The sequence below is a fragment of the Hippichthys cyanospilos genome, chromosome 18 (genome assembly GCF_059441005.1).
Source record: "Hippichthys cyanospilos isolate Australia breed blue-spotted pipefish chromosome 18, RoL_Hcya_1.0, whole genome shotgun sequence".
NCBI classification, from domain to species: domain Eukaryota; kingdom Metazoa; phylum Chordata; class Actinopteri; order Syngnathiformes; family Syngnathidae; genus Hippichthys; species Hippichthys cyanospilos.
The window spans coordinates 6166211-6187318 of NC_142386.1; the positions used below are offsets into that span (position 1 = coordinate 6166211).

Consider the following 21108-nt stretch of genomic DNA (forward strand, 5'->3'; position numbering starts at 1 on the left):
CGGGCGATTTTTTTATTTTTTTTGGGGGGGGGGGCCTCAGGTGAATCCAGGGTGCTATTTTCCAAGATGTGTATCCAAGAGTTGAGTTGTGTGTACTTACGGCGTTGCCATACTTTTTCTTAAGTGGGTAATAGACAGGGGCGGATCTGGAAGAAAGAAAGAAACAGACAATTATTATTACCGAATCAAGTCAGAAACACGCACTGCACGCTTCTTCGTTCAGAATGAATGAAAAGAAGTGAGATTCTCATTTCTGGCCCAGCCATTGGCATTCATCTGGTTGGTGACCTCTGCCTTAAATTGTCAGTATTAGGTCCAATAACCTTTTTTCCTTTTGAGCTTGCGCCTCCGCTGTTTATTGACAAAACACGCTGCCATGGTACTGAAAAGGATGGCTGCAGCCAAGAAGCAGATGGTGGCCACGATGCCAGCCACAACTGGTCGCGCCAACCCTGATTCCTCAACCATCTCTGGAGGTGGAAAGAAGTCTGCAGAGGAAGAAGGAAAGCCATGTTGAGAATATGAAAAACAATGTTCAATTCCCCAAATAATTACCTGCTGATGGCTCTCGAAGAATTTTATGAAGCCTGTAGGTGCAAAGGCTAGCATAAATGATTGTCACTATGGCCATTTACGGCCATCCATCCATTTGTGGCCCTCCGTCCATTTTTAGGCGGCCCAATACATTGCCAGAAAATAAAATTGGCTCTGAATGTTTGTTTAATATAGTACTGTGTAGAGCTGTACAAAATATGCCAATTTGAAATTTACATTTCACTTCGTAGTGCTGCAGTGACTCAAAGCAAAACGAATTCCTCCATTTTTGGCTTTGTGATGAAGGTACAATACATGAAACGTCTTACCTGTACTGGACACACCAACTATGTTGCTTGGCTCACTGATGGTGTCATCCATGACTGCCATGACGCGAAACTCATACCAGGCCTCCTAAGGGAAGGAAAAAGGAGAATATCAAGCTTCACTGAGTCTACACCAAACAAAGAACATAGTGTTCCATCGATACTTCGAGCTTCACTTTTTGTGGTTTCAGTACTTCAGGTTTCTGCTGTGGCGACGTTAACTACTGGTGTTGGAAAGCTAACCCATGACAACCCGGCTAATGCTCGTCCAGAACTATTGCTGTAAGAAAATAATAGCTTAGTCATTTCCTTGACTGACATGTGACAAACGTCACTATATTTCGACAAGCAAAACTCGATAAGAACAAGCCAAAGTACATTCGTGAGGAAAGGAAAAGCAACGGTAGAAAAGGTATTTGAGCGAGAAGGTGTGTGTCGTGAGAGCGTGCGAGAAAGAAATGTGAGTGGGTGTATTCAGCATGATGGAAGGAGAGATAAAAGCATCAGCCTGGCACTGAGTGGAGATTAAAGACAGGCGCTCACACATTATGCATCACACCACGTTCATTTCAGCGAGTAGCTGAAAAGAAATAGCCGTGACAGAAAAGATGATAGTGTCAGAACTTATTAGTCACAAAAAATACAGTATGTTGATTTTAATTCCGAATTTTTCTCTGAGAGATTTCTCATGAAAGTTTGAATGATATTCACAATTTATATTCAGCCGTTTTACATGCAGTCTCATTGTATGTTTATTTTTTATTTTTTTGTAATATATTTACCTCACACAATTTAAACACCAGAAGGAAACCTATTTTGATCCTGATTTAGGATTGCAGCTCTATAATAATAGAATAATATTTTTGGTATTCGTATATCCTACAGAAAATTTGAATCAAATATCGAGTATTTGGATAGAAATTCAAAAATATATATTTTTAAATGAATCATTTTAAACAAAGAAGACTAAGCAACACATTTTCACTTAAATATGAATGAATTTTCTCCCATAAATGTTAGTCTATGAAATGAATTTGCTGCCTGAAACAGCACATTTGAGTCAGCATGGTTTGTTAACTGTTTTAATGTGTGCAGAGTCAATTCCGTCTATCACGCCAGCCTATATGGAGCACTGGAGAGCTGCTAGCTAGTGCCTAATTTGAACATTTGAACATATAACTGTTCTTAAGGTACTATAGGTATAAGGTAATATATATTAATATTTTCCTTTAGGTTGTGTTTATTATGATCAAATTTGTATTCAATGTTTATGTTCAAGCAGTCTAATTTAAACTGAAACGGGGAGTTGGAAGCAACAGTTGCGGTAGAAAGACTAATCAAGCTGGGAGCGACTTCAAAATGAAAGCCTAACAAGGTATTTGTGTCAGCCCTTTCCCGATTGTAAACCATGTTTCACGCGTTCACCTGGATGAGGTCGCGAGCAAGCATCTCCGTCTCGCCCGAGGGGATGCCGTCGTCCAGGATCTCCCATCGTTCTCCCAAGCGGAACTCCATAACATAATGCTGGATCGGTGCTGTGTGATTGGCGGGCGGGATCCAGGTAAGCAGGACTCCCTGCTGCGTGCGATTGGCTGTGAGGCACCGTGGTGGGGTAAGCAGCACCAGTGGTTCAGGGGTACTTATAGGAAATACTGGAAGAGCACATTTGGATTCAAATTCCATGGGTCAGACATCATATGCCATTTGAGAAGCCGTAGCAGTGAAATTAATAGTCAATCACTACCCAGTTATTCTTCTGATATGACAGCTTCGAAATGAATCACGAGTGACCAGATGTGAGAAGAAAAAAAAAGATCTTCATGTCCTCGATACAACTTAAATGTAAAGTCCATGTCTTACTAATAGCATAAACACACACAGAAATTATTCTTACCTAAAGTGTTCACAGTGACAACCTCGCTAAAGGGTCCTGTGCCAAGCTTGTTTTGGGCAAGGACGCTGCACTGGTATGTCGTCTCGGGCTCCAAGCCAGGCACCACCATCCACTCTTGGCCTCCCGGCACGGGTACCGAGAGCCAGTCATGTGGACCTAAACGCTCCCTTTTGAGCCTGCACATGAATCGGGCCGCTCAGGTGAACGGTACAGGCAGAGACTGTTACAGATACAACTACAATTCATGTGAATTTAGGGGCAATAATTTGACACCAACGGAATTAATTGAACCTTCACAATGCTTCATGAAGCAGTTTTTATTTTTTGACTTCTCTACATGGCATTTTGGGTTCAACATAGGCCTGAAACCACGACGACTTGCCATATCTTAAAATCAGTTTCCTAAAACCAAGTGTGCCCTCTAGGGGAATCAAAAAATACAACTGCTTCATGAAGCCAAGCTGAAGCTTCATTTTCATCACTTATAGATTCCCTCTTTCCCAAATAGAACAATTATACAGAGATCACACGATCAATTGAACTTTCACTTGATGGTAAGCCCATGCTGCAGTTTGCTTTGCGTTTTGCCATTTTCCCATGCCATACATTCATGAGGCCATGTTCCGTATGACCAACAAAAGATGCCATGCAGCAGTAGCACTCTTGTAAAAATTATAGCAGCGCTTATAGTTATATGAGTTATAAGTACGGTAAGTAAGAGTCCATACAGAGATTCGTTATTGAGAGAAGCACATCACGAATGTTTGTTGACCTTAAATGGTAATCGCTAGTGCACTAATGCTATTTGCGATTGCCAACAAGTCAGCATCTTTTGTTGCTGTCTAAAATTGCATATGCATATTAGTTAATAAATGACTACTGTATAGCCACTCACTTCAAATCACGTTTCACCTTAGATTATTAAAAAAAAAATCAATTCAGGTTTAACCTTATTAGATTAACTTGGTAGAACATTAAATGAAAAAAACAGGGATCCAGAGGTGATTGTTTTTAAAAAGACTGGATAGTGACAGCCCTAGTCTGCTTATCCAAGTAGATGGAGTACCACATACTGTGTGAGCTACAGTCAAGCAGAGCAAAGCAGCAGCAGCAGCAGCAGCAGAGAGGGAACGGCTGAAGAAATTGATTCCAATTTTCCCGGTGCAAATTAGAGAAACACATTTACTCTATTTTAAAATCTTATCTGAAAAAAAAAAAAATCAGAATTGTTCTAAACGTAGGCCCGAAGAAGTTACTTTTTGAAATAAATACTAGGAGAAGAATTAAAAGCAGGAAGCAAAGCAGGCTGGGATGACTCACACATGGCCGTACCAGACTGAGAATGTCTGCTGGAAGCCTCCGTCGTAGCCCACCTCCCATGACACGTTGGCCCAGGTGGAGGATGCCACCACATGGACGCTGGTGGGCGCGTGGGGGCTTGTGCCTGCAGGGAGGGCAAGCAGTGAGTCGTGCCTTGATAAAAGGCCATGTGAGTCATTCAAATGCTCATCGCGATTGTTTAAGGCTGAAACGAGTCCTCGTAATCCCGATATCTTGGTTCAAAACGACGCTCGAGGAATTTTTCCCTGCACGTCAGAAAAAATATGCCAGGCCAATTGCAACAAGAATTGTTTTGGGATTAAAGGGTGCTCGGGATTTGATAAAGCTGAGTTTAGCGTAGATTTGCTGATAACTAGCAGTGCTTGAGTGCTCCATATAGGCTGGCATGGTAGATGTAAATGCGCCGTTCCTACTGATCACTTTTTAGCAAAATATGATGACTCAAAATTTGTTTCAGCCCAAAAATTTACGGAGAGAGATTGACTTGACTTTAAATAAGTAAAAAGAAAGATGATCATCTAATTGGTGATTTAATCGTGTGAAAATGTGTTATCTGGTTTTCTGTCTTCCATTCAAATACTCTGAATTCATATTGAATATTGTAGGATATCCGAATACCAAAAATACTCGATAGCGGCAGCCCTAGTCGGAAGTTTATTTATTGACAGTTGTATGATGCAACTATTACAGGACCAGTGATCTCTGTTCACGTTTGTACGTATTACCTATGACTTGGACATGTGTGCTGGCAGTGATGCTTGTCGCAACGTTGGTAGCAACACACTCCCACTCCCCGTGGTCTTCCTTTGTAAGTGACTTGAACTGCAAACTGCCTCGAGGCAGAACATTGTGCTTGCTTTTACTGGGCTTTCCCACCTGCAGATCACACAAACATCAGAAAAATAAGGTCAATGAAATCATGTGAAAAGCGATACAAATTTCTGATATCTCACTCATTTGTGTAGAACTGCTGCTTCTCAGGGAAGAGAAAACATTTGGCCGCCCCCCCCCAAACACACACACACTTGCAACGATGACGTTAGATGAGATCTCAGTATACGTAAAATTGTGTCCTTTTTAACAATAAAAGACAATATAAATCACGTTTCAACAAATGTTTACTTTTCGCAGGATTTTTAGAAGTTACTGGTTAGTCTGAAACCAAAAACAAGTAATATCCAAGTGCCTGAAAAAAAGGCAACGCAATTAAACTAGAAAGATACTTGACTAGCCCAGCCATTCGATGCGGACATAAAAAATTAAATCAATAAATAATAAATGTTAATCAATCTGGAACATTAACACAGGAGCACCAATATCTATTCTGAAAAAAAGGTATAAAACATTGTGCCGGTTGTTTAAAAAAAGTGTCTAACTACCGCAGACTTTGACAATGAGAGCGCCACTGCACCACCTGGTGCTGTGGACGTGCAGTTACACCTCACATGACAATCAGTCAGTATGACGACAACATATGAGTAGCACGGGTGTACTTACTTTTCTCCACGTTATATTGGGAAAGGGGTCTCCTTCTGCCTCGCATGGGATAACCAGTTCTCTTCCGGCCTCTTGCCTGTACTCCCCTCCGGGGACCACTGAGAATTTGGGAGGATCCTACGCAGGTTCAAAGTCCAGTTTTTTAGCGGTTAATAAGTTGTCAATAATTATTCTGTGGCCAGTCTCCAGCTCTCATGCAAACAGAATTATCTATATCCAGAATGGAGACTCATTTTTGCACATGAAATTGGAAATAAAATAAGTGAATTAACCAACGCCGCCAACAAACCTAAGTATAACAATGACACATAAAGCCGAGCTAAACGGCTCTGCATGTCGATTGTGGCATTTAAAAAAATAAAAAAATAAGCAGAGGCAGTGCAGCGCACCTTTAGCACCAGGGGAGCGGGAGTGGACCATCCCATGGAACCCAGGGCATTGTAAGGCAAGCAGCTATAGGTGCCTAGAGAGTCCTCTGTCACCTCTGCCACACGGATGCTCCCATCCTCCATTTGGCTCCAACCGGGGTACTGGATGTGAATGCATAAAAATAAAATCAAATAAAGATCAAATCGACCCAAACATTAGGCCGGTCCTTTTTTTTTTTTTTGCCATCATTGGGTCATTTTGAACTCAAGCGTGCACATAAGTCAGGTTAAATCTGCTCGAGTTTACCTTATCTATCCGGAGAGGGAGACCATCTTTTTTCCACTTCACCAATGTTACAGGGGGGTTGGCATCGACAGGACATCGGATAAAGCCCGGAAGACCAATGGCCACGTAGAGTACAGATGGCATGTTGACAACACGAGCAGGATCTGCTCAAACGCAAATTCATTGAAGAAGAAAAAAAACGTGAAAAAATTGGTGGCGGTGAGCGAAGGGTTAAATGATTCCTGCAGAGGAGAATACAATCATTCAATCAATAAATAAATAAATGGGTGAACGTGAAAATCAGAGAAAAATATGAGAAAAATCAAGAATACTATTTGTGCATCTGAAAAACACGCGAAAACGACAATGAAGACTTCTAAAAACACATTTTGAGAAAAGAATGATGACATCACCAATCCCAGTTCATCTTTTCAGATCAAATGACCACCATGCGAAAAAATATATTTTTAAAGCTGGTAATGCAGATGAAAAAAAATGGACTTATCTAATGAAGACAAAATTTGAACACTTTTTACTGCTGAAAATGGCTAGATGACCCCTTTTAAAGTTTTCTAGTTTGAAGAAAAAAAGGTTCTAAAATAGAACAAGGATACTTTGATAAAATGATGACGAAAAATAGACGGTGGGAGTGAGAGGGGGAGGATGACGAGACTGGCTGACAACTATCGACGTGTCGGAAGAAGGACAAGCCAGGCGGAGCTTGAGGTAAGCGAGAGTGAGAGAGACGTTACGGATGACGTAAGGTAGAGAGAACCCGGCAGACGAGGTAGGAGTGGACGAGGCGGTGTGACTGCGAGCATGATAACGACATCTGGTATTGCGAAGAAGAAGAAGAAGAAAAAAAAAAGGGTTGTGTTGGGGTAGAAGCAAACAAATGAAGACATTACTCTGATATGGGCGCATGACATTTGTAAAGTGCCATCTCTGGCATCAAGCGCACAGAGTAACGCTAGCAGCATCACAGACAAGAATATCAGCCAAGATTCTAAAAATAGCTCACAGACAGCTATTGCTTGCAGACGCCGCTATGGCTCAGGACCCGCTGGTTCCCACTGCAAGATACATTTAGTCACTGGAAAACAGGTGAGGGCGGTGGAAAATTGCTTTCATTGGAAACCAATATCACCCTTGTGCAGTATTGTGTCCATTTTTTGGACTACATTCTTCTGGTAGGTTTTTAGCCAGGGGATGATAACTAAGTGGTCATGTTGTCAAGCTTTAGGGTGAAATTTCAGATCCCTGAAATTGCCTTTGATGTAAAGATCAAAGGATTGGACAAAATACTGGCCAGGGATTAAAAGAAATCATTTGGAGTTAATGGGCAATAATGTTAAGGGGGGCTGGGGGGGATTTGGCCCTCTGCAGTCTGACGGGGAAACATCCCTGCTCTAACAGCGATGATGTAATCCCCATCTCCCTCCCGCTTTCCCACGACTGACGTCGCCTGCTTCTGTTTGTCACGCGCGGCGCACGCTAGGGTCTGACCAGTGAGGGAATGCACAACATCTGTTGCCTTGACTACTGCCTATGTTACTACTGTATTGCCAGTCGGCTCCACAGAGGAGCCAGAGTCCAACGCTGTGTAGGTTTTTTTTTTTGGAGCTCCTTGCTATGAGGGTGTGTTGTGGGAAGAATATCAGGAGGGGTTTTTTTTTTTTTTTTGACAAGGAGTACATATTTTACATGCATTGTGTGTTTGGAATGCTGCTGCTGCTGTGGCAAAAAAGGTGCAATCACAAAAATGACATGGCCTTAAACAACAAAATAAATGCATAAAAACAGAACAATCACTTGGATTAAAACTGCAAACAAAAAAAATAAAGGCACATTTATAGAAAAACTGCAAAAAAGATGCAATCACAAAATCGAAAGGGACGTAAACTTAAAGCAAATGCAGAAAAAAATACACTTAGATTAGTACTTGTCAGTTATATTTTGCCAAGCAGCCCCCCCCCACACACACAAACACACACACACTCAACACGCTGGCAATAAATAAGCAAGATCATCGATAAAAATGATTGCATAGTATTGTGATTCTATCCTTTTCAACATAAGAAAAAAAAGTCATATCAATCAACTTAACAACTGTTATTATTTTTTTACATCGTTCATGCAGGTTATAGCTTAGTCTTAAACAGAAAAAAAACAACCAAGTGCATCAGTGCTACCATAGTTTAGATGTAATATAATACAGCGAAAGTGAAGTTTAGTCACATTTTTCAAGCATATACAGTACATGTGAACATTTCTTTTGAGTGACTTGGCAACCGGCTCAGAACGGTACCAAAAAAATGGATGAGTGAAATTTCTGTCATGACAGAATGGGACAACGGTGGTCACATAAAAGTATGCGAGGGGTCACTCACATTGCACAGTCAGGTAAGCAGAGGCAGTCGGTGGTAGGCCAAGGCTGTTGCTTGGAGCACAAGTATATTTCCCAGCATCCTCTGGCTTGACTTGGGCGATGATGAGGGAGCCATCGATTAGAACGCTGACTCTGCGCTTTAGGTCGCTGTGGAAAGGAAGGGCAAAATGACCTGCCTTCAACCTCAAATTGTAGTTCTTGTGCAATTTACAGGAAAACTGAACTCTCTGAATAGCTTAAGAACATTTGCGACCATGAACGGAAAAATACATGTACTGTAATGTTCAGCAAATCAATTTACAGACATAAGAACGATGAATTTAACATGACTTTTTTTGTAATAATCTGTGCGCTACGCTAAAATCTCCGGAGATGGGAAAAGGAGCTGCTGTGATTAGAAGCGAGGGTATACAAGAGGACTTTAGTGAAAATGAACGCTCCCAAAGGGAACATAATTCTCCAGATGAAAGGACATTAGGGGACTCTCTAGTGATGCCTCCCAAAAGCGCTTTTAGTCTAGAAAAGAAAAATTAGTAGGCTAAAGTGAAGGCAAGGCACGGATGATGAATTTTACTTCTTGAAAAAGACATTGTCTTCCTCCCAGAACCAGGTGTAGGTCAAGTTCCGGGGGTAGGCCTCCGCCTGGCAGGTGAAGAAGGCGTCTTGTGAGATGTTCACCGTAATGTTGTCTGGCGGTGACACAATGAACGGTGGGCCTGGGAGGGGGACACGGAAACAAATAAAAGGAATACAGTACTCGCATATTGTCGGGGACTATCCTTTTTTAATGGCCTTTATTTTGAGGGGGAATCCACAAAGACATTTGCACCAGCACATGTACTGTGTCGTGTCAATTATTCTGCACTCGGAAAGGGATTATGACATTTTATCAAGTGATCCTTGCTATGCCAGATGGATGAGCCTTCCTGCACGCCATTTCTAAATGTCTTGGGGGGAAAAAAACAATGAATAAAATAAAAACTTGATATTGTGACTTTGACCATAATGTTAACCTTTACTCTGCCACAGCAACTTGAGGCAATTAATCTTCAATTCATATTTCTCTGCAAGTATACAGACACACACGCATGCAGATTGCCAGTCCCTTATGTTAGTTTTGATCTGTGGTCCACATTCTGATCCTTTAACAGGCAGAGTATTTCCATCTGCCAGCCCTTAGCCAGACAAGCACCGTCTGTGTGTGTGTGTGAGTGTAAGTGCCAACCTGCCCTATTTGGAAGCAGCTGAGCGCTGGAGATTTGCTGGCACTGTAGTCTCTTAGTTGATCTGCAGCTCACTGGCTTTCCAGGAGGACCTCTATTAATCCATCTCTGCTATAAACTATACGCTGACACTCAACTGAACATAGTGGCTTATCTTAGGCTTTGTAGTGGGAAAAGAGAAGATATTTTCTGGGGCTCCAACATTACTCATAACCTTCAATTGCTACAGTAAAACTCCTCTACAACGAAACCTGCATGTGCAAAAAAAAAAAAAAAAAAAATCTCCCAGTGTGAAATAATCTTCATGCATTGAAGCCTTTCCCTCTTTCTTACTTCTTCCTACAAAGAAAAATCCCTCTGTTGCATAATACGGAATATTTTTCTCTGCATTTGCCTTGCATTGAAATTCGCTATAGCAAAAATAAGCCTGCAGCAAAAATCTAGCTTGGTTTATGCTTGACTCGTCGCCACGCATTTTGCAGGACTTTACAGTATACTCAGTGCGGCTTTCCCCTGCAGTCAGGCGATATTTTCCGATACTCTAGGTGGCAGTAAATAGAATCTACAGCATACAAACAACAGCATTCTATAACAGAGGTAGAGAAAACCAGTACATTAAATCATCTAAATCCCCCCCCCCCCCCAAGCCTTTCCATGCCATTCGCTGTTTCTCCCCCCCACCTGCCGACATCCATGCCAGCTTGTTCAGGCACACGTCCAAAGGTTGAAGTAGACGAGTCGAGCCGTCTTTTCCTTTTCATAATGCGTCAAAAAAAAATTTGCAACGCAGACTTGTTATCAACAATAATTAGGTGGCACTTGACAAAAGTGCATTTTTGCAATGCCTTGTAAATGACATGATATTACTTATTTCACATTCGAATTATACAAACACAAATTTTAAGAAAAAAAGGGTCAGTTTTGAGTTATGCAGTTCTAATTCAACCCTTGCAATATGGGGGTTGAAAATGAGGATTGCAATCTTAAAATGAAATGAGATGGAATATTCGCAGCACCATCTGTTTTGGTAAAAGTTCAGTTAGACCATGTGAAGAAAGTTACAGTTCCAGCAAAAGTAAAAGGTCTGTTTGTGTTTTGTACAAAATGAATTATTCATTTGAGTAAAAAAAAAAACAAAAGAGCCTTGTTTTTTGAGGCAAATAGCAGCATGATGTATTGCTTCAGCTACAAAAACTGACATTTCATTTACAGCTCAAGGCAAAACATTCTCCCATCAGCTACTTTTCTTTTCTTTACTTTGTTGTGTCCACAATACCCGTAGAATATTTGTGCCCACCTTGAACTAGCAGCCGTGTTGTGTGAATGGCCTCTCCTTGGGGGCTAAAGGCTCGACATGTATAGGCACCGCGATCCTCTCGGGTGATGGAGAGCACTGTCAAACTTCCATCAAATACCTGAACAAACAAATGTGCAACTGTTAGGACCATGCGCAGCAATAAATGTTAGCCACTTTTGATTCCCAGATGTAGCATGTTTTAGTTTTTGCGTTGATATGGCATAGATAGTTTAAACCCGTTTTCCTTTTGTCTTCTTCTATTTAATTACATGGGTTTGTTGGTGTCTGTTTGTGCCAAATTATTATTTGCTTCCTCATAGAGGTATGCTATATCTAACATCATGAAAAATAATTTTGTAGCGTTGCATGAATGAATGAATACCTAATTTGGCATACCCAGATGTCATTTACTCCAGATCAATTAAGTTCCAGGGTGTCTAGTTAATTGATCATTAGAAAACCTAATGTCCACAGAAAAGCATTGGACAAAAATAGCAATGCAATTAGTCTTCCTTTCACCTGTTCAGCAGCTAGCTATTTATTTTAAAGAGGCAAAGCCTCAAGAAAAAAAACAAAAACAAAACATCAGTCTTTTTTTCTTTTGAGCGATGAAGATTGTTCCATCCACGAAACTGACACAATGTGTACTATTAATCATAGAACAGCACAGACTGTAAACAAAAAAACAGACTAAAGGCAGGTAACAATATATCTTAATACTGTATAGGCAATAGTAAGCACTTTTAGATGTTAGGGTCGCTTCTCTTCCCCTTCAGTTGTTTGGAAACATTTTTCGATCAGAGGAATGGCGCTGTTATCTTTTGTCAAGTGCCAATTAATTCGAAAATCCCATTTGAATAGAATGTTGTCTTTTCTCTTAGCATTGGCATCATTATTGCTAGTGTTAGCTGTGGTTGCAGTCGCAAGTGGCTGCTTTGCATTTATGCGCTAGGCTAAAGTTGAGCTGCTTGTGTGGTAAGCAAGTTCCTTCTTACAAAAAATGCTACTTTTTTCAAAAGATGCCATCAGGGCCAATTTAGAGGCTGAATTTACCTTTCTTTGAACCTCCTTTGACATTTTCACATCTTCCTTCTGCCCTCCCACCCACAACGGGAGCCAATCAATGTCCACTTCAGGGTGTGATTGACAGGTCTAGTTCCCTGTGAGTTCTCAAGTCTTGGTCTCGATAGCGTGGTTTCGAGCACTAGGCTAGGTGCAATGAGTAAGATTGTTCCTTCCACGCGGTAATAATGGTACACTGATTATTTGTACCTTATACTTGGCACTGGTGAGCAGAAGGTTGCCGTCCCGCAACCAGCTGACCGAGGGTTTGGGGTTGCCGAAGGCAACGCAGGTCAAAATGATGCTTCCCCCCTCCTTGGCCTCAACATACTGAGGTGGCGTTTCTGTGAATGTGGGAGGGGCTTAGAATTTGGGAAGACACAAGGGTTAAAAGGTTAGCCAAATCCTGGAGAGTTATACATATAGAACAACAATAATTACTCATTTCTTCATTTGGTAATGTACATCAAGGACATGCAGAGGATTAGTAGTTTCAGCAATTCCTGGCAAGAAAAAAAGCCTCCAGCGTTTACTCCATTTTAGAGCTGCTCAGCCACATAGGACAATTCCCACTAAGATACGCAAATGTTAAGATCACTGTCCGAAATTGGATACAGATTTGATTCAGACATAATTCCTTTTATAATATCCTAATTCTAATCACCTTAGTACTGAATCAGATCTGCTTACATGTCTAATCCTATATCAAATCAATTGCAAAATTAGATTTTTCTTTCGCCCTGCAAATATAAGCCAAAGCATGGTACAGTTTGATATTCTTCTCCATGTCAGAGCTGGAACGTATGTAAAGCATAAATCCTGCGAGAAACATGTGAAACCTCACTGGCTAGCCATTCCCAACAGGATGAAAGACGAAAAAAAATGTTGATCTGTGGTTATGATTGTTTTTCACCTTGCAAAAAAATGATTTTATTTTATTTTTTTTAGCTCAAAACTCTATATTGATTTCAATGGAATTGACTCCAGCTTGACAAAGTTGCCGTTCATACTGATCACATTTTAAAGAAACACGCTGACGCAGATGTGCTTTTTTTTTTGTAATTGATCTCTTTTCCTCTGAAATTCAATCCTAAAATCTATTTATTCATTTGATTTTTTTCAATTTCAACCACTCACTCTTACCATTGACAGTTAGGTGCACCCAACTGCCATTATGGAAAGTATCATACTGCTTCTCCAGCATCAGCACCTTACACTCATACCAGCCTTGGTCATCCGAACGAACATTTTCTATCCGCAGGGAGGACTTGCCGTAAAGACTGGCCCGGCCTGGAGAGAAGAAAAGACAGACGAGATTAGCGTGATCTTAGCTTGAATTCTATAAGAAAGCTAAATGTGAGGAGAACAAAAAAAGCACAGGGATAAAAAAAAATGGCGAATGAAGTTCAAAAGCAACCCCACCTTTAAATAGCTCAGCTATAAATAGGCAAGGATTCGAGAGTGTGCTCTGCCATCTTATGTGTGCAGCACAAGATCAAAGTGCAAAATTGACTGGCGACATAAATAAAACGTGTGAAAGAAAATACGTTGTGCCGTAATCCCCCAAATATAAGACACACTTTTATTTAATCAAAAATGAAGGCCAAAAATATGGGCGCTATAAATGGTAACATAATGGTAAAAAGTGTCTGTTGCAGCTAACAGCAGCTCATGTTAGCGGAGCTTGTTACCAGATCATTTTCAATCAAAGAAGCGAGCAGACTGAACCAACGTACGAGTCCATCCTTGTTCGCACGCAGGAATATTAATAAAACAGAGAGGTTACGACGTCTCCATCTGATTCAATTGAGAGTGGCAAGGTTTGTGCTTTGTGCACTGGTATACCAGAATTTGATCCCAAAATTTAGGGAGCGTCTTATACAAAGGTGCGTCTTCTATTTGGGGAACTACGATAGTATAACATTTTGTTGTTCACTGATCACCCGGTTTTATTTGAACAAGGACCCTTGCACTTAACATACATGAGAACTCTCTGTGTATCTACAATGAGACCACCTTGACAGATAAGTGATTTCAACAACACAGATGTGTGTCAAGGACAGGACCTCACTTCTTATATTGAGTAAATGCAGTTCATATCCAACAGATAGCACATTTTAAGCTCCATGCCGGTTGGTAAGTGGATCATAGCAGATGGTCTTTTGGCAATAAGGGTTAAACAAAGGATTTCTGGGAGTGTACGCTCCGGCTCAAAAACATCAGCATCATCAAAGCCGAGCTGGCACGGAATAATCCCCTTGCCCTCCTCTGGCCTTTCTACTTTGGGACTATTTGGGACTAATTTTGCATAGCTTCACAAATCCCCTCTGAAGGACACAGAATAAATCAGGTGGGATGTGTAGTAAAAATATTACTACAATATAGTTTCTTCATATTCATATAGAATCAAAGGCATCATTTTCTTGGCCACATTTCGTTGATGGCAAGTTAGAAGGAATTTCCTTCAATCCGTCAGTGTTGACTCAGGAACATTGCGTATTCATTTCTAACTTAGTGAATTCCAAAGACGTATTTTTAAGCCTTTCAATCCCAGGTATTTTTGTTTGTTTTTTGTGAAGTGTTTGGCCAAAAGAGGGTGCTGGTAAAAAATGTATTCAAGTCCTGAATTCATAAATAACTTTTGGTAAACAGTAGTAAATGTACTAAATGAGTCATGTACTTAAGTAATCACCTACTTTATGTTGTAAAGTACTCAAGTAAACAATTACTTAGCATTTTTCAGACCCTCTTTTAGTCAAAAAGACGAAAGGAAATACAGGTACGTACCAGAAACATAAAACTGAACCCCAACAGACTTTATAACAAGCAAATCTTACCAGCATACTCTGGATCCACATGAGGAGGATAATAGCGAAAGTTGATGAAGAAGGGGATTGGCATTCCATACTTGAACCACTCCACCACGTAGGGCTGGCCATTCAAAGGGTGGGACACATCGCAGCCCAGGATGATGTTCTCTCCTGCACGTGCTGTCACAAACTGGGGCTCCTCCCGCACTCCGTGGGCACCTGCGGCAGCAGCACAGACAGCTCACCGTCTATTTGCCAACAAATTGTCGTCACTTTACCCATGGCGCATTGGAAGGAAGCTACCGCGAACACAAGCAGAACGGGTTGCTCTGAAAGCCAACCCGTTTTGACTCAGGTTGTGTTCTTCGTCTCCAGTCTCTCTTATTGATAACTCTGTATTCTTTGTCAATATACATTACCTTATACAGAAATGACGGGTCAAGATATGAAAGTTAGGGTGAGCAGTCAGCACAGCCCAAAAAGGTGATAGAATAAATGTAGTTATCCCATATTTACTCTTGTTGTATGGCAAAGCATTTATTCAGCAGTGTAACCATGTTTGAATCATAAAAGAGAGAGTTAGTGAGAAGGAACGAGCACACAAAAAAAAATTCACGTTTATCAGGGTTAGGCAGGAGTAGACAGGGATACGCCCTTTTGCCTAATCTGTTTGGTGGACTGAGAAGTTCCCGGTTGAGTCTTTTTAGACAAAATAGGCCACAATCCTGATCTTTGTCCATTTGCTAAAAATGGCATCTCTTGAACGAATTTTTATCTGTGATCCTGTCACAGGAAAAACAACACACTTCTTAGCTAAGTGCATCATTGATCATTCATTTGGGCTTAGTCGCTGGTAACCTGGCGACAAAATGCACAATTTCTAACACCGTACACTGAAATGGCCAGCTCCGGTCACAGATTATTCAAATCCAAGTCCAACAACAGCCTCACATATCCAAGCTGTGAAAGTTTTCTCTCGCTTCCACCAAGCGCAAATAGACTTCCTCGCTGACAGGTCAGCGACAGAGTTTTGCTCATTAATTTCTGACACCGTTTGCCCCGACAATTCTGCGTCTTTTTGCCTTGGGTCCATATCTTTTAGACCAGTGTTTCTCAAATGGGGTACTTGAAGGAACTTCAGGGGGTACTCGAGATTTTAAATAAAACAAACATACATGCAAAAATCCTTTAAACATAATTATTGAATGGCGTAATTGTTTCAGGAAAATATAAATTCATAAAAAACAGTTTATGTTCGTAGGTGGTTCATTTTCGTGATTGTAAAAAGCCAGATTCTCCCCCAAACTAGAATGGTTCGACCAAACTTATGTGCCGCCACTCGTTACCTGTCAACTTAATTTTTTATTTTTGCAAATCCATCTCGATCATCCCAAAGTAGGACGCTTTACGTTTAATATTTTTCTGTGAACAAATATTTATAATTATTTCCTTTTGAGAACAGGTCTGACACTTAATGTTGAATATTTTTATATGGACAAATAGTTATACTTTTTTTTTTAGAACTCGTCTGATTTTTTTCGTGGAAAAATATGTATTGATAATGAAGTTAAATGTGAACAGATATCTTCTATGATCCAAAAGAGGACGCTTTAGGTTGATTCTTTTTTTGTGGACAAATACAAAAGAAGCTTGAAAGGGTCTAAAATGTATTAAATCAAACACTGATGGCATTTTTTTAAAACCCCCCAAAAAGCTTTGCATTTTCACAGAGGGTACATCACTGAAAAAAGGTTGAGAATCACTGTTTTCTCCCATGACTGCATGGCCATTCCGCCAAATTTTCACCTTGCTAAATTTACTGGACAGAACCCTCAAATCATTCCCTGTAGTCAATTTTTAAATGTCCAACCATTTGAAAAAAAAATGCATTTCTTCTTAAATTGAGGCAAATCTCAAATTGATGAATAGGAGAGCTCCCATGCTAGCCAGTAGAAGCAGATAATAACTGTGTGCACTCTATTCCCAGTGGCGTAGGACACACACACAATTTCTAGCTTTACAATGTGTTGATTGGCTGCCGGTGACATCATCTGATATTGCGCACCAACAGGGCCCTCGGCGCTATGACTTCACTATTGATGATGAAAGCGGGGAGCGCAGAGGATCCAGATGTAAACCAGAGCAGATTTTCCGCGCCATCCTAATTAGAATGCGGTTCATTTACAATCAAAGACTCAAGGGAATATTCAGTTGGAAGGTGAGACCAAAAGAAACACATTCCAGACAATAACTCAAACACGAATAACCTCATTAAAAAGCATTAAAAAGCATCATTAGGTACAGTTTGATCAAAATTTGCAAGAAAAATATAACAACAAAAAAATATAACAGAATTTCGGAAGTGAAAAAGCCTGGTCATTTTTGTTATATTTTCCAACACAAAGTACAAAAAAAAAGAAAAAATTCACAAGTGCTTCATGAAGTCTCCCTTCGACCCTTAACTGAATCCTGTCACAACGCACCAAGTACAATTTTTTCCTGTGATTTTTTAATACATTGAATTCTCTGTGCTGTCATACGTTTGCACCCCCATCATGCCTTTTGCTTCTCACCCACGCTTCTCTTCGCATAGCAGCTCAACCACGAAGTGCCGTTTATTTCATACATTACTTGATATGCCACATTTTATTTTGAAGCATTGTCTGGCTTTCTTACATCTTTAAGCCCAAAACAACATAAACTCTGCATTTTTTTTTGTCTCAGTGACAAGTGGAAGGTAACAATTGGCTTCGCAAGTTCGAAAAGAGGAACAAAACAGCCATGTTGAAACGAAACAAACGAACACTCAAAGTAAAAAGCAGAGTTTTTGACCAAAATGGAATTCTATTTCAGTGGTTGCGATATTTAGAAGATGATGACGGATGCTAGATAGTTCATTGTTATTTTCATAAATTTTACAGCGACATTTGTTGCTGGTTTTCGCTCACGTCTCGTAAACGCAGTTTGAACCTAATTTGTCCATTTTACTGCGCAATTTTAGGGACTCCAAACAATCCTATTGGAACCCATAGCTTTTTAGTATTGTGAGTCCCGGGGACCCAACAGTTTTCCCAGGTAAAATGAGCATATCAACGGTTGATTTTTGATCAAGTTAAAGCTGTATAAGAGCTCCCATCAGCCAGAAAAATGCAGTACACTAAGAGTGGCATCCTGGGCCACGTTGTATTGCGCTCAACTCCCTCTTAATTACTGTATTTCTAGGGCAAGCAATCTATAATGGCGCGTACTAGCAAGATCCTGGAAACATAAACAGCGCTTCCCGAGGGGACGCGCGCGCGGAAGCAGACTTGTGCCGAGCGTGCCCTTAGCCTCCATCAACATTATGTGGCTGGGTTCAAGCGAGTCCGCGGGAGTGAAAAGGAGGGCTGCGGAGCGACTGAGTCAGATGTGACAGCAGGAGTGGGGCAACCTGGCCGCGGCCCAAGGTTATCGCTGGCAAAAACGCTAGTGTACGCCAGCTGCCAGCGTGGGACAGCAGCAGTCGGCCAGAAGGATGCCGCGGCCCCGCCTGGCTGCCGTCCTCATGTCTGGGTGCTGACTCACCCACGAGGCACATGTCGGGGCCCGCCGCGCGGAGCAAACACCGGCGAGAATACCTCGGACGCCATCTCCGTTGAGATTATTGCTTCTTTGGCTTTCCTCGGCCGTGGAAGAGATGAGCGAAGCCGCTTAGGAACCGCATCTAAAGGCTCTTGCCAAGTCTATCCTCTTTGGACGGACATTGTGTAAGCATTGCTGATCGGCAACACGCAAGATTGCAAAATTTGGGCGGTCAAAGTTGAAAACAGCATACGAGATATAGCGGGATTTTTTGAAGTCATCAACCAATTGCTCCAATGCGCATCAGAGCTTTGGATTGTCTTCCGTCAGCCCCACTCTTTATTTATAGCCAGGAAATTGTATCCTTTTTAACATCGGCAAAATAAATAAGCCATTTAAATCAAGTTTCAGTAAATGTTACACATTATTCTCAATCTGAAAAAAAAATTCAAGGTGAAAGATGTCAATCCTTATTCAAACTAAAACCACATTTGACCAACTGAACCATTTGATGCTGTAAAAAAAGTATAACGAATTAAAAAAAAAAAGTAAACTGATCTGGAACCGTGACACATACGTACATCTTAAATTTCTATAGATCTTCCACGAGTCTCGACTGGTTATGGAATGGATATGTGTGTCTAAATCATGACACCAGTGTTACTTCTATACAAATGATCAGCGTACATAAAGGTCAAAAGATTATATATCATCAAATTTGGCCCATAATCGTCCGCTTAATCAGTTGGACCCGAGTTGCTCGAAAATATATGCTTCAAAAAGTTGCAGACTTTGTTTGGGCGAGCCGCAGGGTACATCCTAAGTCAGCAAAGGTCAGCTCCGCCACAGCTGCCGGCCAAGTGACGATAAGCTAATAAAAGAAATGGAAGCGGAAGGCTGAAAAGTAGATGAGCATTGCGAGGAATGAATCTAATTTAAAAGAAATACAGCCACATTCATTTGACGTTTTTTTACTATGTTGATTTTCAGGGGAAAGCCTTATGGGAAATGACACAATGTTGTGTCTGCTGCAGACTTTCTGGATGGCACATTGAAGGGAGACAGCTGGTGTCTGTCCCGGCCAGGATTTCAAATGGATCGTATAAATGCCGGGGGTCCTCCTTAATGACGACGACAACCCACGCTCGGGTGACTCTCCTTTAAACAGCTCATCTTGAGCAGATTGCTTTTTTTGGGGTCAATCACTGTGCAAGGTCAGAGGTCAGGGTCAAGTGCTTGATTGCAAGGCTCACAACACACAGCTGGACTGAAACATTTTAGTTAACGGTAAGCTTGATAAGTTGTGCTGACCCGAACTTGAAAAGCGGCAGGGCGACTATTACGTCAAATTCTTACGTCCACACGGGCACGCTACTTACACCGGGTAGTGCGCCCTCTGGCGGGCAAAAGTGGTAAAACGAGGGCAACCCACCATGCATATAATCCTGCCCATTCCCACTAACGTTTTAAGAAGACAGGTACATGCTGCAACCGCTGGCTCTCGAAACACCCCGAATTCAAAATACTCAACCTGAAACCCAGATAAAGCAGCCTGCAGCCTGGTACAGAAAAAAACATTCTTTGCAGTGTGCAATCTGGAATCTACACAGGTGCAGCCATGAACCAACTTTGCCTTGTAAAGGTGCATGATTTCAAACACGGAAAAGAGGTCAAATAAACGCATGTCTCGGCATAAAAGCAAAGCAAGGGTTAAACTTGAGCAGAAGTCGCCGGTACCTGAAAGCTAATGTGCTTGGACTCACCTTGAGCGACCGTTCCTCGGGTGCTGAATACACTTGCTATCAAAGTGGCCACATACCAAATCATAGTACTATTCCCGACCGGAAATAAACCTCATCATATCGTCAAAGTGCCCCTTGCTGAAGCGCTCATCGTCGAGTGTTCCAGCGGATGATGAAGGCGGCCGGCATTTTTTTTTTCTCTCCCTAATTCAAGCCTAGCCCTGGACACTTCTCCATCAGAGCGCTCCCCCTCTCATCCCTCGCCGCCACTCTCCTCTCTCATCCCGAGACGGATCACCTGCGCCAATGGGACTACAGCAAAACGACTCTTAGAGACCGAGCAACAATCTTGAGGTCATCATGAGCCCGCCTTTTCGCGGGTCCCGTTGGTTGAAATAGGCGTAATGCTATTCTTGATTGGTTAGCCACGGTGTCAGTTTCTATGCCGGTTTGTAGCATTCAAACGTTTTACATCGACTCGGAGTTTACGCTTTCCAACCTGAGAAATTACGTCAACGACGACAAAAACAAAAATGTTATATTAATGCACTCGAAAGGGTCAAGTTATCAACAATGACCGCGCGAACGCGTTGTTAAATGCAAGAATACCTTCGCGTATACCGTATTATAAATCACCAAATAAAACACAATTTTAAAATTATCCTGCACATTATGGGCAACGTATCTACCGTTGAACATAGTTAACTGACGAATATCTATACATAAATCAGGATTAAAGGTCATTTATTTGGAAAACGCGCGTTAATGAACAATCCCC

General features: G+C 41.3%; 1 protein-coding gene across 4 annotated transcripts in view; it reads right to left on the reverse strand.

Moving 5' to 3' along the window:
- Positions 1-20594, reverse strand: part of LOC148408669 (protein turtle homolog B-like) — a 33851-nt gene extending 13257 nt beyond the window's left edge. For 3 of the 4 annotated variants that reach the window (XR_015868598.1, XM_088441154.1, XM_088441156.1), the window contains exons 1-17: positions 20352-20594; positions 15055-15246; positions 13361-13507; positions 12428-12579; positions 11156-11273; positions 9210-9351; positions 8637-8782; positions 6268-6410; positions 5982-6122; positions 5593-5709; positions 4821-4971; positions 4075-4198; positions 2755-2930; positions 2286-2512; positions 864-948; positions 324-488; positions 101-146 (exon numbers count right to left, since the gene is read on the reverse strand). Coding sequence is in view for 3 of the 4 variants with exons in the window: in XM_088441154.1 (XP_088297280.1) it covers positions 101-146; positions 324-488; positions 864-948; positions 2286-2512; positions 2755-2930; positions 4075-4198; positions 4821-4971; positions 5593-5709; positions 5982-6122; positions 6268-6410; positions 8637-8782; positions 9210-9351; positions 11156-11273; positions 12428-12579; positions 13361-13507; positions 15055-15246; positions 20352-20415 (2336 nt within the window). In the remaining variant the exon portion in view is untranslated. The remainder of the gene's footprint in view (positions 1-100; positions 147-323; positions 489-863; positions 949-2285; positions 2513-2754; positions 2931-4074; positions 4199-4820; positions 4972-5592; positions 5710-5981; positions 6123-6267; positions 6411-8636; positions 8783-9209; positions 9352-11155; positions 11274-12427; positions 12580-13360; positions 13508-15054; positions 15247-20351) is intronic. The other variant, XM_088441155.1, reaches the window with a different exon arrangement.
- Between the last annotated feature and the right edge of the window lie 514 nt (positions 20595-21108).